At 45.3% G+C, this 24,488-nt stretch overlaps 3 protein-coding genes across 4 annotated transcripts in view; 2 read left to right on the top strand and 1 right to left on the bottom strand.

Annotated features, from left to right (window-relative positions):
• The window catches only part of LOC106611696 (uncharacterized), a 35,513-nt gene extending 19,710 nt beyond the window's left edge, over positions 1-15,803 (bottom strand). The window contains exons 1-2 of one of the 2 annotated variants that reach the window (XM_014212174.3): positions 15,553-15,803; positions 2,140-2,296 (exon numbers count right to left, since the gene is read on the bottom strand). The gene's annotated coding sequence lies outside the window, so the exon portion shown is untranslated. The remainder of the gene's footprint in view (positions 1-2,139; positions 2,297-15,552) is intronic. The other variant, XM_014212175.3, reaches the window with a different exon arrangement.
• A 421-nt stretch (positions 15,804-16,224) lies between these two features.
• On the top strand, positions 16,225-17,161 carry LOC106611697 (mitochondrial import receptor subunit TOM5 homolog). Its single transcript, XM_014212176.2, has 2 exons — positions 16,225-16,503; positions 16,786-17,161. The coding sequence occupies exons 1-2, from the start codon at positions 16,383-16,385 to the stop codon at positions 16,818-16,820; spliced, it is 156 nt and encodes a 51-aa protein (XP_014067651.1). The 5' UTR covers positions 16,225-16,382; the 3' UTR covers positions 16,821-17,161.
• A 2,934-nt stretch (positions 17,162-20,095) lies between these two features.
• Positions 20,096-23,159, top strand: LOC106611698 (zinc finger and BTB domain-containing protein 5). Its single transcript, XM_014212177.3, has 2 exons — positions 20,096-20,201; positions 20,654-23,159. Exon 2 carries the CDS (start codon positions 20,660-20,662, stop codon positions 22,781-22,783), a length of 2,124 nt encoding a protein of 707 aa, XP_014067652.1. The 5' UTR covers positions 20,096-20,201; positions 20,654-20,659; the 3' UTR covers positions 22,784-23,159.
• The last annotated feature ends 1,329 nt before the right edge of the window (positions 23,160-24,488 follow it).

Raw genomic sequence — 24,488 nt, 5'->3', positions numbered from 1 at the left:
TCAATAGTGGCTAACGATGATGGATTTGGTGCTGAAGCCCAGTGATCGATACACAAAGCTTCTCCTCTACTATCACCTCCATCTGCAGCTGAGGCTGATCAGCTCCACCAAAAACACTGTCAACTTTCCTCGAGCTCAGAGAGAAGACGTTATCACGCTCTGACCGGCTGTTTCAGGACTCTCCAGTCTGCTTGCTCTGCTTCAGTAACTACAGCATCTGAGTGCTATAGCCTGGCTGTCTGTTTGAGTGCCTGTGCTTCAGCCAACGTCTTTCTATTGTCATGCCATGCCACACAATGACAAAGGAACTGGCTAAACAGGAAGTAACTGCCAACTGCAGGCGAATGTTCTATCAATCAGAGTGATTAGCTGGCAATATCAGACTGTTCACTGATTCAGGTTTTGAATGATGCACTGCAGACTGTTTGCGTTCATCTACTTGAGTAATAGAGGGATGGAGTATCAGTTAAACAAAGATATTTGCGACAGGAACTGTAGAGTGAGCAGACTCGTTTAGTCATTCAGTACACTGAAAGCTCTTAATGGCTAGACCGCTAACAAATTGAAGTGAATGCTCTCAGGCGCCATGCCAGGCCGCTAACATCCTACACATTGGAATGAATGGTCGTAGGCGCTAAGGTAAGGCTAGCCCAGTCTACTAACTTTATCCCTATTGAAGTGAATCTTCTAAGGTGCTAAGGCTAGCCCTCTAGCGTTGCCCTCATTGAAGCCAATGCTGTGGGTCTATAAGAGGATTATGTCCTCTTTCTGAGCCGGCCTGGACAGGGTGTTACTTTGGCATCCCGTTGATCCGGATTGATGTGGATGAGGGGTAACTCGTCTCTGACAGCTGGGCCTGAAAGACCAGCTTCTCCTGAGTCCCACACATTACCAAAACCTGTTCAATCAATCTGAGATGGACACTGAGAGCTGTTCAGGTGTGTGTGTGTGTGTGTGTGTGTGTGTGTGTGTGTGTGTGTGTGTGTGTGTGTGTGTGTGTGTGTGTGTGTGTGTGTGTGTGTGTGTGTGTGTGTGTGTGTGTGTGTGTGTGTGTGTGTGTGTGTGTGTGTGTGTGTGTGTGTGTGTGTGTGTAGGTGTGTGTAGGTGTGTGTAGGTGTGGGTATGTGAGTCTATGTGCAGATGGACAAGTACCTACTTATGAGTGTGTGTGTGTGCATAAGTCTCTGTAATGTGTGTGTATCCATGCTGCAGTGCTGACTCAGATGAGACCTGTCTCTGTCTCTTCATCTCTCTCTCTCTCTCTCTCACTCACACACACTAACACACAAATACACACAGAAACACACACATTTTCACTCTGCTCCCTGTGCCCTTGCCGAGTCAGGAAGTCATCTTCGGTGACACTTTCTCTTGCTGCTGCAGACACAATCCATAAATACATGATCACCTGGATCACTGGGTAATGGGTTCACTGCTGCCCCAACTCTCTTAGCAGACTGCCTTTTGACCTATGCATTTTGGCTATACATAATCCATTGTCCGATTCACTTTTGTAACTCATTACTCACTCCTTAAACTCTCTCAAATATTCCATCAGTGATCTGCATATCGGAGTATACAGATGTAGGATCTTAATTTGAGGCAGTTTGCTACAGCAGGAAAATAATCCTGCAGCAACAGGAAATGTGAATTATTATGTGGATTATAATCAATGGACATTTTTGTAGGGGTTGATACATTTTTTGTTTGGTCAAATCAATTCTGAAATTTAAAGTGGAAATTGCAAACTTTAGAAGCCTTTTAAAACCTTGGATACACTACAAGTTTGCATTTACTGCTGTGCAGGAGAATTCTCAGCAACAAAAAGTGATCCAATTAAGATCCTACATCTATATAGATTGTTATGATAATGTTAATATATTAATACTGTATATATTGTAGAAGTTAAGGAATGAGATAAGGAAGCCAGTTCAAAGTACTGAGACCAGACTCAAGTGTTTAGTGAATGTGCCATGACCAGATACTGTCTGTCTGTCTGTCTGTCTGTCTGTCTGTCTGTCTGTCTGTCTGTCTGTCTGTCTGTCTGTCTGTCTGTCTGTCTGTCTGTCTGTCTGTCTGTCTGTCTGTCTGTCTGTCTGTCTGTCTGTCTGTCTGTCTGTCTGTCTGTCACTCACTCACCGTGGTATTGCTTGTATCTTCTGGATTCCCGAACACGAAAATCCTCGGGCCATCTGTGACATCAGCTCCGGAGCCCCATCGGGATTGGCCGACAAGAGGTGGAAGAGGGCCCTTGTGATCATCAGGACCAATCAGAATTTGTAATCCTGGTAGTCGCCTGTGCAGAATGGAACAACAAATCAGTCAGTTACACTGTCATTGCCTCATAATGCAAAACAATGATACATTCTGGGGTAACTGATACAACACAAAGAGTGGATATATACCCAAAGTGCTATGGCGTCATAACATATACAGTACCAGCAAAAGTTTGGACACAGCTACTCATTCAAGGGTTTTACTTTATTTTTTACTATTTTCTACATTGTAGAATAATAGTGAAGACATCAAAACTATGAAATAACACATATGGAATCATGTAGTAACCACAAAAGTGTTAAACAAATATTTTTGATTTTAGATTCTTCAAAGTAGCCACCCTTTGCCTTGATGACAGTTTTGCACACTCTTGGCATTCTCTCAACCAGCTTCATGAGGTAGTCACCTGGAATGCTTTTCCAACAGTCTTGAAGGAGTTACCACATATGCTGAGCACTTGTTGGCTGCTTTCCCTTCACTCTGCGGTCCAACTCATCCCAAACCATCTCAATTGGGTTGAGGTCGGGTGGTTGTGGAGACCTGGTCATCTGATGCAGCACTCCATCACTCTCCTTCGTGGTCAAATAGCCCTTACACAGCCTGGAGGTGTGTTGGGTCATTTTCCTGTTGAAAAACAAATGATAGTCCCACTTGAATTCTAAATAAAACACAGACAGTGTCACTAGCAAAGAACTCCCACGCCATCACACCTCTTCCTCCATGCTTCACGGTGGGAAGCATGTGACCCAAAAGGACACATTTCCACCGGTCTGATGTCCATTGCTCATGTTTCTTGGCCCAAGCAAGTCCTTTCTTGTTATTGGTGTCCTTTAGTAGTGGTTTCCTTGCAGCAATTTGACCATGAAGGCCTGATTCACGCAGTCTCCTCTGAACAGTTGATGTTGAGATGTATCTGTTACTTGAACTCTCTGAAGCATTTATTTGGGCTGCAATCTGAGGTGCAGTTAATTTCCGATATCTGAGGCTGGTAACTCTAATGAACTTATCCTCTGCAGCAGAGGTAACTCTGGGTCTTCCTTTCCTGTAGTGGTCCTCGTGAGAGCCAGTTTCATCGCTTGATGGTTTTTCAGCACTTGATGGTTTTTGCGACTGCACTTGGAAGAAGCTTTCAAAGTTCTTGACATTTTCCGGATTGACTGACCTTCATGTCTTAAAGTAATGATGGACTGTCATTTCTCTTTGCTTATTTGAGCTGTTCTTGCCATAATATGGACTTGGTCTTTTACCAAATAGGACTCTCTTCTGTATACCACCCCTACCTTGTAACAACACAACTGATTGGCTCAAATGCATTAAGAAGGAAAGAAATTCTGCAATTTAACTTTTAACAAGGCACATCTGTTAATTGAAATGCATTCCCGGTGACTACCTCATTAAGCTGGTTGAGAGAATGTCAAGCGTGTGCAAAGCTGTCATCAAGGCAAAGGGTGACTACTTTGAAGAATCTCAAATATAAAATATACTTTGATTTGTGTAACACTTTTTTGGTTACTACATGATTCCATATGTGTTATTTCATAGTTTTGATGTCTTCACTAGTATTCTACAATGTAGAAAATAGTAAAAATAAAGAAAAACCCTGGAATGAGTAGGTGTGTCCAAACTTTTGACTGGTCCTGTATGTGTCATAATGTTTACTGAACAAGCAGAGTCTTTTTCTTCCTGTTAGAACCAGTGTGGTTTTATGATAGAGGCCCCCACTGTTCTCCCCACCCCCAGGCATCCTTGCCCCAATCAAAGCAGTGTAGCCTGAAAAGCACATGATGTTGTGTTGGAGAAGAGGCACTCTAGCTTTGTCTGGTTGTTTGAATTAAAATTTCATATCAACCCAGTTCAGAGACCGTTCCAACTGGCCCCTTTTAAAAGCTGTAAGAGGAAAGACAATTCCACTGCAGTTGAAAGGAGCGGTGCCAAGGATCTCAAAAAAACGGCACCAGCCGTTATACAAACATCAACTGTGGATGAGGCTGAAGTGTAGGGCAACATTCTGTGACCCAAATACGCTCAGACCGAGCTTTGTGCACTAATATAATTGTTCTGAGTCTGAATATTTTCACCTTATCGAAATCAGTGGAGGCTGCTGAGGGGGGACGGTTTATAATAATGTCTGGAATGGAGCTAATGGAATGGCATCAAACACATGGAAACCGTGTGTTTGATGTATTTGATACCATTCCACCTATTCCGCTCCAGCCATTACCAGGAGCCCGTCCTTCCCAATTAAGATGCCATCAACCTCCTGTGATCAAAATAAAGACACAATTAAAAACTTGTTTAGTGCCTCTCTGTTCTCTCAAGTGTCATTCCCAATTCAGCGGCTCCTGTTCCCTGAATGTCCCTGACATGCTGCTCTTTCACCAGGCCCGGTCCCCTGACACAGAGATCCCCAGTGCGCAGATAGGAAATGACCCAGACCCACACAGACTGCAGGGCTCCCGAAGACGTGGATGTCGATTAAGGCAGCCCCCCGCACCTCTCTGATTCAGAAGGGTTGGGTTAAATGCGGAAGACACATTTCAGTTGAATACATTCAGTTGGACAACTGACTAGTTATCCCCCTTTCCCTTTCCCTTTCGTGAATAATGCATAGAGCTAATGCAGCTAGTTAGGCCTCCTATCTCCTCCAGCCTCCTCTGACAACACATGCACCCACAGAGGAGCGATGGAAGGAGGAGAGGAAATAGAGAAAGAGGGGGGTGCAGGAGGTGCAGAGGGGTGGACTGTGGAGAGTAAAAAGAGAGAAGGGGGAGCAGGGGGTAGAGAAAGGGGGAAAGAGAATTGGCCAAGGGGGAGAAAGAGAAAAGGACAGGATATTGGAGGGGGTTGTAGTGAGGGGGAAAGAGCGAGAGCATTTTTAAAGAGGGTGAAGAGGGCAGCAGCACAGGGGGCGGAGAGAGAGAGAGAGAGAGAGAGAGAGAGAGATGTAGACGTAGAGAGAAGTAGAAAGAGTTGAGAAAAGAACAGCTAGATGTAAGTGTTTTTGTGAGGAGAAAAAGCTGATCAGCACAGCATTTCTCTGCAAATACAGTACAAACATAGCCCAGCGGCAGGCATTGATGTATGGTCAATCGTTAAATAAATAATAAAACAAACCTACATTCATTATTGCACTACTCATCGCATGCTGTTCTTTCCCTGCAGCGTCATGGAAAACGGATGAAATGGACAAAATCAGGGGTGTTTTTTCCACTGGAGTAAATGTCTTGTAATAATGTGAGATCAGTACATAGACTTTACCCCACTTTAGAGCCAATGTCGGGATTTCCCTGTCTGTCTGTCTGTCTGTGGCTGGTAATAAGTCTGCCCCTAATCTGGCTCTGAATCAACAGTAATCGTGACTACTTTGTTTACAAATGTCTCCAAGCTGTCCACAAAATTCATCGGTACAGCTCGTAGCCTGTCTTTATGTCTGTGCTCTCTGTCTGGGCTGTCTGTCTGTCTGTCTGTCTGTCTGTCTGTCTGTCTGTCTGTCTGTCTGTCTGTCTGTCTGTCTGGGCTTTCTGGGCCTTCTTTCTATCTTTCTCTTTGTCTCTCACTATCTATCTGCTACTCTCCATCATGACTGTCTACAGAAGTCATTAGTACAGTTGCTTAAAGTCTGTCTTCCTCCTTGTCTCTCACGGTTTGTCACTTTCACCATCTTGACCGTCATTAGTATAGCTTGTAGAATGTCCAAGCTTTCTTTCCTTCCTTCACTCTCACTTTCGCTCTCTGTATCTCTCTCTACCACTCTCTCTCTTTGTCTCTCTCTCTCTCTCTGACACTTTCACCATCTTAGACTTTCCCTCTCTTAAAATCACTCTCCTCTCACTCTCAACCATGGAACAATCACTTTGGATGAGCTTTGCTGTTTGCTAAGCCACTCTGCATCTCTTGTCACACACTCTATAGCTCTTATCCTCCAGATTTGAATGAACAAACACACACACAGAGACACTACCTCTCTGTTTATCTTCCACCATCCTCTCTCTGTCTCCCTCTCTCTGAGAGGTAGTGTTAAAGGGGAGGCACTGATAGCTGGACAGGAAACAGAGTCTAGTTGAAATCCAATTAGGCATGCTAAGACAAGCCAGGCCGCGACCGGACCAACTGACAGTACAGTTCAGGAGAAATCTACAGTGGCTTGCGAAAGGATTCACCCCCCTTGGCATTTTTCCTATTTTGTTGCCTTACAACCTGGAATTAAAATAGATTTTGGGGGGGGTTGTGTCATTTGATTTACACAACATGCCTACCACCAGATGCTAAATATTTTTTCTTGTAAAACAAACAAGAAATAAGACAAAAAAAACAGAAAACTTGAGCGTGCAGAACTATTCACACCCCCCCCAAAAGTCAACACTTTGTAGAGCCACCTTTTGCAGCAATTACAGCTGCAAGTCGCTTGGTATGTGTCTGTAAGCTTGTCACATTTAGCCACTGGGATTTTCCCCCATTCTTCAAGGCAAAACTGCTCCAGCTCCTTCAAGTTGGATGGGTTCCGCTGATGTACAGTAATCTTTAAGTCATACCACAGATTCTCAATTGGATTGAGGTCTAGGCTTTGACTAGGCCATTCCAAGACATTTAAATGTTTCTTCTTAAACCACTTGAGTGTTGCTTTAGCAGTATGCTTCGGGTCATTGTCCTGCTGGAAGGTGAACCTCCGTCCCAGTCTCAAATCTCTTGGAGACTAAAAAAGGTTTCCATTTTTTACATTTTTAGTCATTTAGCAGACACTCTTATCCAGAGCAACTTACAGTAGAGTGGATACATATTTATTATATTCTTACATACTGGCCCCCTGTGGAAATCAAACCCACAACCCTGGCGTTGTAAGCACCATGCTCTACCAACTGAGCTACAGTTGGTAGCTCAGTTGGTCAAGAATTTCCCTGTATTTAGCGCCATCATTTCTTCAATTCTGACCAGTTTCCCAGTCCCTGCCAATGAAAAACATCCCAACAGCATGATGCTGCCACCACCATGCTTCACTGTGGGGATGGTATTCTCGGGGTGATGAGAGGTGTTGGTTTGCGCCAGACATAGCGTTTTCCTTGATGGCCAAAAAGCTCAATTTTAGTCTCATCTGACCAGAGTACCTTCTTCTATATGTTGGGGAAGTCTCCCACATGCCTTTTGGCGAACACCAATACGTGTTTGCTTATTTTCTTCTTTAAGCAATGGCTTTTTTTCTGGCCACTCTTCCGTAAAGCCCAGCTCTGTGGACTGTTCGGCTTAAAGTGGTCCTATAGAAAGATACTCCAATCTCCGCTGTGGAGCTTTGCAGCTCCTTCAGGGTTATCTTTCGTCTCTTTGTTGCCTCTCTGATTAATGCCCTCCTTGCCTGGTCCATGAGTTTTGGTGGGTGGCCCTCTTTTGGCAGGTTTGTTGTGGTGCCATATTCTTTCCATTTTTTAATAATGGATTTAATGGGGCTCCGTGTGATGTTCAAAGTTTTTGATATTTTCTTACAACCCAAGCCTGATCTGTACTTCACAACTTTTTCCCTGACCTGTTTGGAGAGCTCCTTGGTCTTCTTAGTGCTGCTTGCTTGGTGGTGCACCTTCCTTAGTGGTGTTGCAGACTCTGGGGCCTTTCTGAACAGGTGTATATATACTGAGATCATGTGACAGATCATGTGACACTTAGATTACACACAGGTGGACTTTATTTAAGTAATTATGTGACTTCTGAAGGTAATTGGTTGAACCAGATCTTATTTAGGGGCTTCATTGCAAAGGGGGTGAATACATATGCATGCACCACTTTTCTGTTTTTTATTTTTTATATTATTTTTCATTTAATTTCACCAATTTTGGACTATTTTGTGTATGCCCATTATACGAAATCCAAATAAAAATGATTTTAAATTACAGGTTGTAATGCAACAAAATAGGAAAAATGCCAAGGGGGTGAATACTTTTGCAAGGCACTGTTTCTTCAGAAACGCCTGACAACTCCTTCTGAGGGTCCCACATGTGGAGCACCTACACCAGGCCCTGTCCTATACTCCTGAGGGTCCCACAGGTAGTGCTGCACAACCAGGCCCTGTCCTATTCTCCTGATGGTCCCACAAGTGGAGCTCCTCCACCAGGCCCTTTCCCATTGACTGATATGATGGGGACTGACAGAAAGGCCTAATCGCATGGTCGGTGTTCTCAGCAGTAATGGATTTTTATATTATTATTATATTTATATATATTTTTTTTACCCAGTTTTCTCCCCAATTCTGTGGTATCCAATTGGTAGTTACAGTCTTGTCTCATCGCTGCAACTCCCGTACGGACTCGGGAGAGGCGAAGGTCGAGAGCCGTGCATCCACGAAACACAACCCAACCAAGCCGCACTGCTTCTTGACACAATGCCCACTTAACCCGGAAGCCAGCCGCACCAATGTGTCGGAGGAAACACCGTGCACCTGGTGACCGTGTCAGTGTGCACAGCGCCCGGCCTGCCACAGGAGTCGCTAGTGCACGTTGGGACAAGGACATCCCTGCCAGCCAAACCCTCCCCTAACCCGGACGACGCTGGGCCAATTGTTGCGCCGCCCCAGTCGCGGCCGGCTAAGTAATGGATTTAGCAATGAATTTGCAACAGACCACTGTCATTCATATTGTAGACATAAAGACGGAAGCAGGGAAACAACTCTTCTGTGTAGTTTCTGAACTGCATACATCTGCAACGGTACAACAATCTAGGCCTACATCAAGAGTCCTCTTCACCAAACCTCTTTTTGGAGAACAACAGACTTGAGTCAAAGCATGCCACCCACCTTAAATACAATAGATAATCCCTAAAAGTGGAGAAATCCCAATCCTTACAAACCTTGATTAACCTATCTAGCCTATCCTTAATCCTTAATCAGTTTTTATATGCGGGAGAGTAGTGGTATATGTTCCAATCCAAACCCATTCCCTGTGTGGCTGCATGTGGCCTCGGCCTATGACAACAAAACAGGTCTTTTTGCGGATCAACCAGTTGTCTGCTATTGACGTCTGAGGCCTAATTCTGCCTGACTGGGCTACCCCCCTCAGTAGGCCTGAGTCACCCGCCAGGTATAGCTGCACCCCATGAGGAGGAGCACAGCGGGAGACAGATCTGTTCAGGACCTCAGTCTGACACCGAGTTACACCAGACCAAACCAGACCAGAACAGGAGAGGGGCTGTGCAGAGTACAAAACAACACAAACCAACACAGAAAGCCAGACACTATATGGTTGTGTTATATAATATAATAATATGCATACAAAAAGTCATAGAACTGTGCAAACAACCAAATAAATCATATTACTGAATATAAAAAATATATATGAATGAATGAATGTAATATATGATGATGAATGTAATGGTGTACTCCTGTTGTCTATTCCCCAGGAGCGCTCCGTTGCATTATTGTTTGTTTGGTTGGCGATGTTCCCTCTTCCTCCGTTCCCTTCCAGACCTAATCAAATCTACCGTTCCGTCCTGCGTTCCCCCAGTCAGCTCATTCCATTAGCATTATTAAGACAGAACCCGCCCCTGCACCACTCATTTCATCTCCCCTTGCAACAGCAACCAGGGGGAGACTGAGGTCCCCAATGCACTATTAAATACTAGGCCACTGAAAGATGAATAGTCTGCTGTGTTCCAGTTATCTGGGGTTTTGATCGGGTCAGAGTCAGAGAGACGACTACCTGGGTACTTGGGGTCACTATCTGTCTGGGGAAGAAGATGAAAAGATTGGGACATTAGTAGGTGGATCGAAATCATACTCCAGTCCAAATCAACCCCTTGTCCTTAACCCGGCTTAAGCCCTTCCTGTATAAGGGTGTGATCTCAAAGAATGGTTTTAAACAATATGACAACAGCTGAGATGGAATTGTCTCCATATTGCTTACACCTATCCAATCCTTCACAAGTGCCAAGGGATAGGAACTAGGGGTTGATTTGGGATTGTGCAAATCTAGGATGAGTGACCTCTGCCTCTCCTATGTCTAGACCAGAACTTTTTACATGTTCATAGACCATGGTGCTGTTATGTCTGGAAGGGACTCTACAATTTAGAGTGGATTTTTCATGTACAGTATGTCCCAATGCTGGTCCATTGGCCATCCCATAGCCTCGTCTTCCAGGCCTCACTCATGTTGTTCTCCAGAGCCTGGCCAACCCATAGTCTGGTTGTTCTCCAGAGCCTGGGTTACGGCTTTCTAGGGAGTTTTTCCTAGCCACCGTGCTTCTACACCTGCATTGCTTGCTGTTTGGGGTTTAGGCTGGGTTTCTGATCAGAACATTGTGACATCAGCTGATGTAAGAAGGGCTTTATAAATACATTTGATTGATTGGTGGTGGTTCTCCAGAGCCTGGTGGTTCTCCAGAGCCTGGTTGTTCTCCAGAGCCTGGTGGTTCTCCAGAGCCTGGTTGTTCTCCAGAGCCTAGTGGTTCTCCAGAGCCTGATGGTTCTCCAGAGCCTGGTGGTTCTCCAGAGCCTGGTTGTTCTCCAGAGCCTAGTGGTTCTCCAGAGCCTGGTGGTTCTCCAGAGCCTGGTGGTTCTCCAGAGCCTGGTGGTTCTCCAGAGCCTAGTGGTTCTCCAGAGCCTGGTGGTTCTCCAGAGCCTGGTTGTTCTCCAGAGCCTGGTGGTTCTCCAGAGCCTGGTGGTTCTCCAGAGCCTGGTGGTTCTCCAGAGCCTAGTGGTTCTCCAGAGCCTGGTGGTTCTCCAGAGCCTGGTGGTTCTCCAGAGCCTAGTGGTTCTCCAGAGCCTGGTGGTTCTCCAGAGCCCGGTGGTTCTCCAGAGCCTGTGGAAATTCCTATTGGAACAGTAGGTATGAGTGAAGTGCTGGCTGCCAGAGGCTGCTGGCTGATTGGCTGTGAGTAGGCATTGATTTTCTTTAAACAACCACCCCTTCCATTCCTCTTCAGAAGAGCAAATTATCAAGAGAAAGCTCATTTAGGGTGCTAGCATTGCTAGCGTACTATATCTTTTTTATGCATATTTCGGAAATTGTTCTGATTTTATTTTTATATAATTTGGTTGAAATGATACAACCTCGCGTTCCTATTCAAATTGTTGGGGGGGCAAAAGGCCCAGCCATTAAATGGATTGGTGTTAGTGTAACCGATGTGAAATGGCTAGTTAGTTAGCGGTGGTGCGCGCTAATAGCATTTCAATCAGTGACGTCACTCGCTCTGAGACTTGAAGTAGGGTTTCCCCTTGCGTTGCAAGGGCCGCGGCTTTTGTGGCGCGATGGGTAACGATGCTTCGTGGGGTGTCAGTTGTTCATGTGTGCAAGGGTCCCTGGTTCGAGCCCGGGTTGGGGCGAAGAGAGGGACGGAACCTACACTGTTACATTAGGAGAAACAATTATTGATGACCCGACAGTCACTAGCTGCCAAAATGTGTCTGGGGCACAGCACAATATGGATCTACAGTAATGACTTAATGACCACCATTATTGATTGGACTGGTGATCGATTGGCTGACCAATTGGTTAGACCAATCTGTCTCCCCACCAGTAGGACCTGAGCCCTAGGACCATGATCCATGCTATGGGATCCTTGGGACGTCCCTACCCCATTATAGTTGTTAAGGTTAAGGTTAGGTAAGGGTTATGGTTAAGGTTAGGATCGAAATTAAGGTTAGGGTTTAGGGTAGGGATGTCCCAAGGATCCGGGGATTGCATTGACCATGCCTCAGGACTACCTAGCCTGACAACTCCAAGCTGTCTCTGTCCCCAGTCCACCCGGTCGTGCTGCCGATCCAGTTCTGCTTCTCTGCCTGCGGCTATGGAACTAGCTTGTCCCGGACCTGCTGTTGGCCTGACGACTCCTGTCTGTTGGTTATGAAAACTGTTTCACCGGACACGCTGCTTTGTTCCAAATCTGCTGTTTTCAACTCTTTCTCTCTCTCTCTCTCCTCTCTCGCTCTTTCTATCGCTCTCTCTCTCTCTCTCTCTCTCTGAACCTCTTGCAAGAAAGTATTTTCACTGTACTAGCCACCGTGCTTCTACATCTGCATTGCTTGCTGTTTGGAGTTTTAGGCTGGGTTTCTGTATAGCACTTTGTGACATTGGCTGATGTGAAATGGGCGATATAAAATGCATGTGATTGATTGACCAGCACACAACTCAAACTGCCCTAGAGACAACAAGGGGCAAAATGAAATGACACCCTATTCCCCACATAGTGCACTGCGTTTGACCCCTAGCCCATATGGCTTGGGTAAAAAGTTGTGTGCTATGTAGGGAATAGGCTGTAATTTTAGATGTGGAGGCTCCAGGGTAAGAGAGAGCAGTAAGAACACTCAGTAAGGCAGGCAGGCAGGCAGGCAGGCAGACAGACAGACAGACAGACAGACAGGCAGACAGACAGACAGACAGACAGACAGACAGACAGACAGACAGACAGACAGACAGACAGACAGACAGACAGACAGACAGACAGACAGACAGACAGACAGACAGACAGACAGACGGAGGGAGGCAGTTGAGCAGAGGCAGGCAGGCATGCAAGTAAGAAGATAGATAGGCAGGCACGCAGTTAGGCAGGTAGACAGGCAAGAAGGGAGTCAGTTAGGCAGGCAATTAGGCAGATAGACAGGCAGGCAAGTAGGCAGATAGACAGGCAGGCAGGCCATTTGGTGGACAGGCAGTTAGGCATGGAGACAGGCAGGCAGGCAGGAAGGGACACAGCTAGTCTTTCCTGATGTGCAAGTCCTGCCATTCCTCTTGCATTTCTCTGGTGGTTGGGTGAACTCAGAGCAACAGCGCTGGTGGCTGGATGAACTCAGGGCAACAGCTCTGGTGGCTGGGTGAACTCAGGGCAACAGCTCTGGTGGCTGGGTGAACTCAGGGCAACAGCTCTGGTGGCTGGGTGAACTCAGGGCAACAGCTCTGGTGGCTGGGTGAACTCAGGGCAACAGCTCTGGTGGCTGGGTGAACTCAGAGCAACAGCTCTGGTGGCTGGGTGAACTCAGAGCAACAGCTCTGGTGGCTGGGTGAACTCAGGGCAACAGCTCTGGTGGCTGGGTGAACTCAGGGCAACAGCTCTGGTGGCTGGGTGAACTCAGGGCAACAGCTCTGGTGGCTGGGTGAACTCAGGGCAACAGCTCTGGTGGCTGGGTGAACTCAGGGCAACAGCTCTGGTGGCTGGGTGAAGTCAGGGCAACAGCTCTGGTGGCTGGGTGAACTCAGAGCAACAGCTCTGGTGGCTGGGTGAACTCAGGGCAACAGCTCTGGTGGCTGGGTGAACTCAGGGCAACAGCTCTGGTGGCTGGGTGAACTCAGGGCAACAGCTCTGGTGGCTGGGTGAACTCAGGGCAACAGCTCTGGTGGCTGGATGAACTCAGAGCAACAGCTCTGGTGGCTGGGTGAACTCAGGGCAACAGCTCTGGTGGCTGGGTGAACTCAGGGCAACAGCTCTGGTGGCTGGGTGAACTCAGGGCAACAGCTCTGGTGGCTGGGTGAACTCAGAGCAACAGCGCTGTTGGCTGGGTGAACTCAGGGCAACAGCTCTGGTGGCTGGGTGAACTCAGAGCAACAGCTCTGGTGGCTGGGTGAACTCAGGGCAACAGCTCTGGTGGCTGGGTGAACTCAGGGCAACAGCTCTGGTGGCTGGGTGAACTCAGGGCAACAGCTCTGGTGGCTGGGTGAACTCAGGGCAACAGCTCTGGTGGCTGGGTGAACTCAGGGCAGCAGCTCTGGTAGCTGGGTGAACTCAGGGCAACAGCTCCATCACATGTTCTACCATACATCCCTAAGTCATCATGTACACCGCCTGCAGCACTGGCATAGCAGTACAGGCAAAACACACACACACACACACACTTATGCTCATACAACCAAGTGTGCACACTCACAATGTGGGGCAGGTGCTCAAAAAGTTACATGAGAGAAAAGAGACTAAAAATAAAATAAAATGTAATTAATTGGAAATAAAAATGCCACCATTCAAAAGGGCACTTTTTTCATAGGAGGGCAAAGGGACAGGTGCTCCAGCACCCCTAAAGCTCTATCTGGGCACGTGCCTGCAAACACATACACACAGATGGTGTCGCATGCGCACAATCACACACACAATCACACACACTGAGGAGTCACGCCCATATGGCAGCACAAGACCAGACCGACAACCGTCCATGTGTGAGATAATGTGGGCTATGTTTGTCGGTGTGTGGGAGTGTAGGAACGCGGTAGTCCTACATATTTATATGTGAACATAGTAAGTGATCATTTTCTGTGACATTAAATACATACTCTCATGGGCAGCATGTGCAGTTTAGGTACAGCACATGTCTGGCCTAAATACAATCATAATCAGTGGTCATATTAAATCATGTCATGAATTAAATAAAGGACCGAGAAAGGCTAAATGCATTGTTTCGGTCTGGTTGTGTTGCGATCTTCTTGCTTGTCACCGCATCGAAAACAGAATGAACGTCGCATTTTCACAAACCTAAAGAGACGCGCATGAGGAATAAGGCTGTTTCTGTCTCTCTTAACACCTCGTCGACGCCCATTGATAACAACAAGACATTGGCCATTTACTATAAAGGCGTTTTACACCACCACTAGAGACACCTGTCATCAGCGCTGGATCTACTACTCTCATTCAATTTCTACTATCGCCATTTGCATTAAGTGACAGAAATGTCATGTTGCACAGAATTCCATTGGCTGCGTATTATCCATGCAAAATGCATGTGTTGAGTATCCTAGATGGATGAGGATAGGTATGAACGAATGCCTAAATAACTACGACCATAGCCACAAATGCATGGGGTAACAGTGGGCTGCTCAGCATGCAATAAAACGAAACACAGAATAGAATGACAATAGCCCATCGCGCAATAGTTGTCCCCCTAATTCATATGCAATTTTCTCTACATCGATATAAAATATTTAAATGTGTTATACCTCAGATATATCTGTGTATAATGCTGTGTTCATATTTCATAGTTCACCCTCCAGGATCAACACTAACCCGAGATATAATCGGTGACAGCAGTCCTGCCAGATTAGCCCGTAAACAAAGAAAAAAAAGGTCAGTCTTTTGTACGATAGTCCTAATCCGATTAAGATCTCTCTACTCATCTCCGAAACAGGGGCACGTGGACCCGCATGAGGTCCAAATCCTTCAAATAGAATCAATATTTTGTTTCTATGTGAAAAATATCGCAACAGATTCTTGCAATCAATGCAAGGTGCACGCAGAAACATATACCCACCGGCTCCTCCAGCATCCGTCCACAGACAGTTTTACAATATAGAGGAGAATAAAATCACGAAAAAACTAACTCACCTCGTGTTCTAAAGAAAAAGACAGACCGGGGTTGTGGATCGGGAGGGTCAAATTAAGTGATTGAAGAGAGAGAGCAGACAGAATAGTTTGTCAGAATCGGTAGAATCCGTGTCCGGACGGTGTGGCGCGTGGGGGTTTAGGCTGGATGCTGTCATCGTATTGGGATTGCTCTCGACTGCTTAATCCCCGGCCCTGAGCTCAGAAATAACCCATCCCCTCCCTCCCTTCGTCTTCTCCTCCCTTTATTTTCTCAGCCTCTCCTTCACATTCATCATTGTTCGCTCCCTCTCGGTCTGTCTTGAAGACCCCCTCACAACGCCAGTTTGATTGAAAGCGAGGGAGATCATGATTAACATTAAAACATTCAATAAATATGATATTACTGTATTAATATAAGTGTGTGTGTGGGGGGGGGGGGGGGGGGGGACAAGTTAGAATTACAGTATATTGTAGCCTAATAAGCAATAATATAAAACAAACATAAAATATAATATTTTATTTTTATTGTTATTCATCTCTAAATATATATTTTAAACAGACTTATACTGGAAAAATTGGAAAATCTTGAGTTGGTAGAAATTCCTCATAAATACATTTGTGTAGTTTTGCCCTTCGCCTATCGTAGAGTTTGTACCTCTACGGCCATTGCATTTACAGTAATTCTTCAAGCGTAATTTCCGGTTTAAACAGTCACATTTCCGCCATCAAGCACGCCGGTACTGAGAATCAAACCAAAGAGCAAGCATAACACCAATTTGTAGGGAAATTGCAGCCATAAAATCACAACCAGCGCAGGGGTTGGGTGTAAAACCTTCACAGACCACGCCGAGATGTTCAAACTCGAGGGGTTAGGGCCGAAAATGGACCCAGAGGAGATGAAGAAAAAGATGCGACAGGACGTCATCTCGTCCGTGCGCAATTTCTTAATCTATATTGCGCTTCTCAGAGCCAGTAAGTATCGGCCTTCACATTCTTCTCGGTTTGCACATTATCTCACAATATATTGTGTAATGCATGTGTCACTCAACTGGTCAGTACTCAGACCAGAGAATGTACACAGATCATCCAGCAGGTAGTGACCCCCAAAAATGGCTCTTTTGAAAGAGAGCCAACTATGCATGAAAATTTATGGCCATTAGATAGCATCCCCGGAGTCTTCAATAGCACTTTTGACTGTAAACAATGTCTCAATCAAAAGTTAACATTTCTGTATAATTTACTCTGCCTCCACAGCTCCATATATTCTGAAGAAGTTGGACAGCATTTGAGACCATCTACCTCTCCAGTATTCCCACACTCCATTTACTGCATCAAGCACAATGGACATAACGATGACAGGGGAACAAAGGGACGAGTGGCGAGCGAAACACCATCATATGGATCCTATATGGACAACTTATTTATAGGCTTCAATGAAGACAGTGCGTTGTGTCCCACATAGCACTTGAACACTAAGTAGTTGTCAGTTGTAGTTTTCAAGATGTCCTCTGTTTTTGTTTACAGTTAGTGCTCAGTAACAGAAAAACATCTGATTGCATTTTGGTTTTGAGTGATACTGTACCTCCATTTGCAATGGTCCCTATCAATAAATGAGAGTGTCGTAATTGAACTTTTGAATTTTGTTGGTCATGTGAATCACCTGCAATAAAGGGAAGACATGTTTAAATATATATGGATGTTCATATCATCAGGTGTACCTAAATGTCTCCTGAAAAAGCAATGTCCAAACTGGCAAAAAAAACCTTAAGAACTATAATTTATGGGTTTTGATTTGAAGATATTCAGTGGATCCTAAGGTATACACTATTCTGCAAAAGGGTGGTAGAGGGTATTATGTCAAATTTTCAACACACAGATCATTACTTGCCCCCTGGACTCCACAGCATCATAAAGATACACAGTATATATACTGAACACAAATACAAACGCAACATGTAAAGAAGTGTTGGTCCCATTTTCCATGAGCTGAAATAAAAGATCTCAAGATATTTTCCATACACACAAAAAGCTTATTTCTCACATTTTGTGCGCAAATTGTTTACATCCCTGTAGGGTGAGCATTTCTCCTTTGCCAAGACAATCCATCCACCTGAAAGGTGTGGCATATCAAGAAGCTGATTATACAGCATGATCATTACACAGGTGCACCTTGTGCTGGGAATAATAAAAGGCCACTCCAAAATGTGCAGCTTTGTCACACAACACAATGCCACAGATGTCTCAAGTTTTGAGGGAGTGTGCAATTGGCATGCTGAATGCAGAAATGTCCAACCGAGCTGTTGCCAGAGAATTGAATGTTCATTTCTCTACCATAAGCCTGTGTGGCTCAGTTGGTAGGGCATGGTGTTTGCAGGGTTGTGGGTTTGATTCCCATGGGGGACCAGTACTGAAAAAAATGTATGAAATGTATGCATTCACTACTGTAAGTCGCTCTGGATAAGAGCGTCTGCTAAATGACTAAAATGTAAATGTAATAAGCCGCCTCCAACGTCCTTTTATTGAATTTGGCACTACATGCAACCGGCCTCACAACCGCAGACCACGCCAGCCCAGGACCGCCACATCCAGCTTCTTCACCTGCGGGATCGTCTGAGGAGGGAGAGGGAGGGGGTGCTGAGGAGTATCTCTGTCTGTAATGAAGACCTTTTATGGGAAAAACTCATTCTGATTGGCTGGGCCTGGCTCCCAAGTGGGTTGAAATCCATAGATTAGGGTCTAATTTATTTATTTAAATGGACTGATTTCCTTCTATGAAGTGTAACTTAGTAAAATCATTGAAATTGTTACATGTTTATATTGTTGTTCAGTATAGTGCGGAAGTAAAGCAGTCGCCCATTACCTGAATGTCCCACAATGGGGGCGCTCTTGTCCTGGTTTTGAGGAGTACATCAGCATTCTGATCTTAAAGCTGACGATTTCAAATGCTTTTTTTTCTTTATTCAGATAATGTTGCAAAATATTGTCTGATATACTAATAATGGTTGACGGTTGGGATGCATATATGAATGAAGAGTGTGGATAGGGTTAAAGTTAGTGTTATGTTTTAAGGGTAACTCTCAACCACAATTTCACCCTTTGCCCAATCCCTTAAAAATAAAAATGCATTCAAATGAGAAGTTGTGGGTTACTCATAAATATTCATTTTTGGGGGTGGGTAAACGTAGTTGTACCTGATCCCAACACTTTCTCACTAAAGTTTACCATAAATCCACCGCCACGCTCTGATAATAAAATGATGTGCATAATGAGCAAATACGGCTCTGGACAGTTAGGTTAGTTTACAGTGGTAAGGTGCCGAGTTCCTGACATCAAATGCCACTTGCGGGGTGCAAATTCGAATCCCCCACGGGAATCTCACATTATTGCGGTATTGTGATTGGAAGAAAAGTGCAATCATCACCTTGAAAATAAAGATTAGGTGCTCAATTCGGTCCGCATTGCAGTGTTTTACGCAGTAGCTCTTTTTCCAATGGTCAAATGAACTCACAGATTGGTCTTGAGTTCTGTATAAAAACCCACAATTACTACCAGGGTGACTCTTCTCACAGGTATGCTTTCACTTTTCAGAATTAGAAGTGTTTAGGCACAGGATGAATTTTGTATATAAAGGAGAGAAAATAATAATATGTATCCAATGTGGGATTAGAATTCACAACCATTGGACTATGAGCCAACTGTTTTAGAGGACTGCGCCACCAATCAGTCATAACCAGTGGAAAAAATACGAGTTCAAATCACCATTATTGTCACTGTTGTTGCGATGGATGTAGCTACGAATGCATAATCCCCATAGCCAACATGTTTTTTTCTTCGTAAAACATAGAGGTGTATGAAACAGTAAGCAAAAACGTTGAATTTGGTCATGAGGAAATGTGCCTTAACTGCCTTTAATGTGTAATGTCAGTAGTCTAGTCACGGAAGCAGCGTGCGAAATACAGTATATTGGCACGTTCCTTTACCAAGACCATGGCAAAGTAAGGCGCACTGTCACCTGCTTTCAGTGGTTGACTTGGACTGAAATAGGTACTGGTATTAATTTTGGTTGCGGTACTGTTTACATTTATGTGCAGTAGAAAACAAATGCCACAGCAGTATAAAATGTACGGTGCTGGTACTCAGCTCTGGTGAACTCCTGGCAAAGTCAAGCACTGCCTGCTTTTATAGTAAACCTTAATGTGGTACCGTGCAGCTCACAGATACCCTCCAGATCTAGAAGGGTATGTATTTCATACCGAACCACTCCCTTGAGTTGACGTAGAGGTACCTGTACGTCACGATTTCAATTGTAGAGTTGAACCACTAGGGGCAAAAACAGCTAGATTTACTACTAAAAGACCAAAATATATCACTTTTGCAACGAACTGTCAAAATGAAGACCATAATTGACGTGTTTCACTATAACTAAGCCTTAAACATATTTTTTTTTATTATAAAAAAAATGTCTTCATGAAAGTTAGTCTTTAAAGTCACATTTTAAGAAGATACATTTTGAGATGGGCGGGGTTTATGACTTGTGGCTGTGGTAACTAGTGACGACCGATGAGACCCCGCGTTCTTCCGTGTTTTTGTTAAGATTAGATGTTTGGGCCCGCCTCCTCCCAGTTTACTGTGACCATATACATCTTCTGCAGACTATAGACTATTTTCAGGTAAAGTAAGCCAAATATTGTATTATTTTTTTTGTTGCGTTGATCGCTTTGTTACAATTTGAGAAGCTCGCTAGTTAGTGAATGTAGCTAACTGAGCCATTTTAATTCATTCAGCGAATGATACAAACGTAAAAGGAGGGCGGTACTGAGCGAGGTAGTTCTTCTGGTCTATATTTCAGGCACGAGCATGGGGACACTGCAAGATGATATGCCGGTTTTATTCCGTTGTTCATACAATTAGTACTAATATTTTCAAGGACAAATGTGATCTACAGTGTCAGACCTTTATACCAGTCAAATTAGTCCATAGACATTACATTGCATTATAGTTTTTTGTTACTAGCATTGAATCTATTGTATGGAAACTGTCCTGGGTGTAGTGCATTGAATGAAAATAAAAAAAATTGTCAGCTTGATCACTCAGTTTGACTATTCCTCATGTTCATCCTCAGGCAAAGATGGACTTCCCAGGTCACTTCGAGAACATCTTCCAGCAGCTGAACCACCAGCGTGTCAGTGGTCAGCTCTGTGACTGTGTGATCGTAGTGGGGGGCCAACACTTCAGGGCCCACCGCTCTGTCCTGGCAGCCTGCAGTACACACTTCAGGGCACTTCTTAATGCAGTGGAGGGGGAAGGTGGAGGAGCCAGTGTGATGGAGCTGGATCTAGAGGTAGTGACTCCTGAGGCTTTCTCTGCCCTGCTGGACATGATCTACACCTCCACTCTCACTCTGGGGGCCTCCAATGTAATGGATGTGCTCCTGGCTGCCTCCCACCTGCACCTCAACACTGTGGTCAAGGCCTGCAAGCACCACCTCACCTCCCGCAGCTTCCCCACATCGCCCCCGCGTGGTTGGAGTTCGCCAGTGCAGCAGCAGCGGTTCAGCCATGCAGTGGACCAGCAGCATCTGAGGCAGTCTCCATCCCAGGTAGCAGCCATGGCCGGGGTCAATTCCAGGCAGCAGAGATCTGTCCTGCTCCAGCAGCTGGGGCTCAGCCTGGTCACATCGGCCCTGGAAGGTAGCCTCGATGTTGGCGAGACTGAGTTGGATGCTAGCCAGGCTGGAGGCAGGGATGGAGGGGTTGGAGCAGATGGAAGCATGGAGCAACTGGCAGCTTTCTCTGGTCGGCGTCACCACAAACGCAAGAGCTCTTCTCCCCAAATGTTTCAGGAGGAGAGGCTGAACAGCAAGCAGAGTGGGTGCAGGCTGTCTGAGGGGAATCACGGGGAGGGCTACCCAAGGGTGTCCAGGAGTAATGGGGGTGAGGAGCTTCCCTCCCCTGACTCCCTAAAGACAGACGAGTGCCTCTGCCTGGAGAGGGGAAGTGCAGAGAAGCAGGAGGAGAAGTATGAAGGGACTTTACAAGAAGAGGTACAGCTGCCTAGCCAATCAGATAGTAACGTGGGAGGGAAACGGGATGATGGGGGAGAGGATCACACAGAGCGTTCTCTGGTGGATGGAGGGATCGTGTTTAAAGTGAAAGTGGGAGAAGAGGGAGAAGAGGAGGATCATAAGATGGATGTAGTTGTGAAGAGTGAGCAGGTGAACTCTTATCCAGACACACCAGGTGTGTCCAATTATCCTCCATTCCCATCCAGGGACACTGGTGATCATCAGGATGAGCCAGCAAATGATGAGAAAGACATACTCAGCCCGAAGGGAAATGACCCAAGCTCATCCAACCCCCAATCTAGCTCCAATCCTCAGACAGACACACACCCACTCCAAGACAACACGGATGGAGGAGATGGGTTGTCTGATAATGAGGGCCTAGACAGCAACCAAGACCTGGGCCTTTCCTGCATTCTCAACCCCAGGAGTCAGCTTGAGGCGTTAGGAGAGGACAGTCTCCTTAACACCACCATCAGTGAGGCTCAGGCAGAAAGCAATGAGGCTGTTAGGTCACTTCAAAACTCAGAGGCAACAAACGCCTCCTCTTCTTCCCTTATGTTCCCAGTAACCTCTGTCCCCTTCCAGCAGCTCATCAGTAGCGAGGGGCACAGTTTCAGTGATGGATTCATCCTCCAGTCCACCCAGACTCAGGATGTTCTGGGGGGCTTCTTGAGGGGCGTCAGGCCAGATGTAGGCACCTTGGGCAGCCTCAGTTTGAGCACGTCCCTCTCCCGATCATCCAGGGCTGAGATGACCGGAGTTGGGGGGAGCTTAGGGCTGCCAGCTTACCGTCGCATCGCCCCAAAAGTGAACCCCAACTCTGAGGGCCAGACAGATGGACAACCCCAGGATCCTTCCTCCTCCTCCGGTCCAGCAGGGGGGGATACTGCTCCTCGCACTGCCCTCACCAGAGCATCAGAGGACGTCCTTTCAAAGTGTAAGAAGGCCATGACGGAGCACAACGTCCTGGTAGTGGAGGGGGCAAGGAAATACGCCTGCCGGATCTGCTGTAAGACCTTCCTGAACCTGACTGACTGTAAGAAACACATCAGAGTCCACACAGGAGAAAAGCCCTACGCCTGCCTCAAGTGTGGCAAACGCTTCAGTCAGTCGTCCCATTTGTACAAACACTCTAAGACCACCTGTCTACGCTGGCAGAGCAGCCACCTGCCTGCCACGCTGCTCTGAGAGACAGGAAGATCAGGTGGAAACACTTGTGAAAAATAGCCGGTGCTACCAGTCAGAAAGCTCATTGACATTTTCCATTTCAAATTGTTCTGCCATATCAGGGTTATGTATGTCTGGTCATTGTTATAAATCTTGTTTAAGTAGACACTTTAATGTTGATGTGAAAACAAATGTTGACTGTGTGTTGATGATTTTAGAAAGCACGTACAGAATATACTGTAGTTTGTCTAGACGATGACTACATGAAATGTGATGTTATCATCATAGAACAGAGAGAATGGAACTCTTTAAAATAGCCTTTACAATGCATCACACACTACTTCTCAGTAGGATCACTATTGAAGAGTGATACAAATTAAACTACATTGGAACCAAACTGATCCCTGACTATCATTTAAATGATCTATTCTAACTTTATTCATTGTTCATTTACGCATGGATCTAGAATTCTTATGGGGGAAATAATATGTTCACACATTTCTACATACTGTTGTCATGACGTTGGCCTCTTTGAGTACAGGGAGGACAGTTGACCCCCTCCCCCCCTTTTGCACCATCCCCCAACCTACCTTCCCCCACCCAGTCCCTGTGTGAAGGAGTGGTAAAATTCCAGGAGAGTCTCTGGCCACATGGCCCATAGAGAGACACAGGAAATTCTTCCAACTCACAGAATTGGGGAGCCAAGCGACATTTGTGTTCTGGAGAAGATATGGAAGATTGGTGAAGAATCCAGCTACGAACTGGTCCGCTTGGTACAATTTTGTGATACTCAGAAGAGACAATATAGCCATATTACCATAAAACAGTTTATATAATAGCCTCAGCGATGAGACTTGCATCATAATGGTTGTATAAAATGTATTAATAAGGATAAAGCTATTTGTAATACATTGAGATGCTATGTACTGATGTTAATGTGATAGAATTGGATTTCTGTACCAAGCTTCACTCAGCCATCGGCACGCCCCCCAAGGGACACAGACAGGACCAGGCGTCATTTTACAAGCCTGTTCAAGGGTCACTATAAAACTATACCCTGAGCTACATTTCTCCAGACCAGGCCTCCACTCCATGGCCAATAGGTTTTACCATCCAATTCCTCTACTGAAAGTGAACTATACCACGTGGTTAACTTTTAGACTATTGATACCGACAGAATAAGAACAAGTCTTTGATATTAATTATTAGTCTGCAGCTAAGTAAATTATATCATTGAACGCGAATACCAACGAAACATCCATTCTATAACGACATTAATGAATGTCGCTTTGAAAGATCCATTCTAACCGAGAGAGAGACAAAACTCTCCATCAGAACGACTCTTCAACAAGGATCCCGACGACACACTGAGCGTAAATATATATTGATTGCAATTGTTCCCGAATGAGTGAGCGTTCAATTGTCAATTGTTAATATTAATGAACTCTGTGTACCTCCTCAGCTGACCGTTTATGACCCATTGTCTAACATACCAGCCATGCCTGTTAGCCATTAGGGCACATTACACCATACCAATCCTTTGTGACGATAATTACTGTTTGTATGTTTTCTGTTAATTACTTAGTGTAGTAAATAAATGATTTTAAGACAATTGATGTATGGATGATTTTAGTAAAGACTGGGTTCGTGCAAATACAACAATTTACGACGTTTGGAATGAGACTGGACGAGAGGTAAAATACACAATTTAAACCAGAAGATAATC

Source organism: Salmo salar, chromosome 09 (genome assembly GCF_965601325.2).
Source record: "Salmo salar chromosome 09, fSalSal1, whole genome shotgun sequence".
Taxonomy (NCBI): domain Eukaryota; kingdom Metazoa; phylum Chordata; class Actinopteri; order Salmoniformes; family Salmonidae; genus Salmo; species Salmo salar.
Note: the sequence above shows the minus strand (reverse complement) of the source record. Positions and strands in the feature narration are given on the sequence as shown.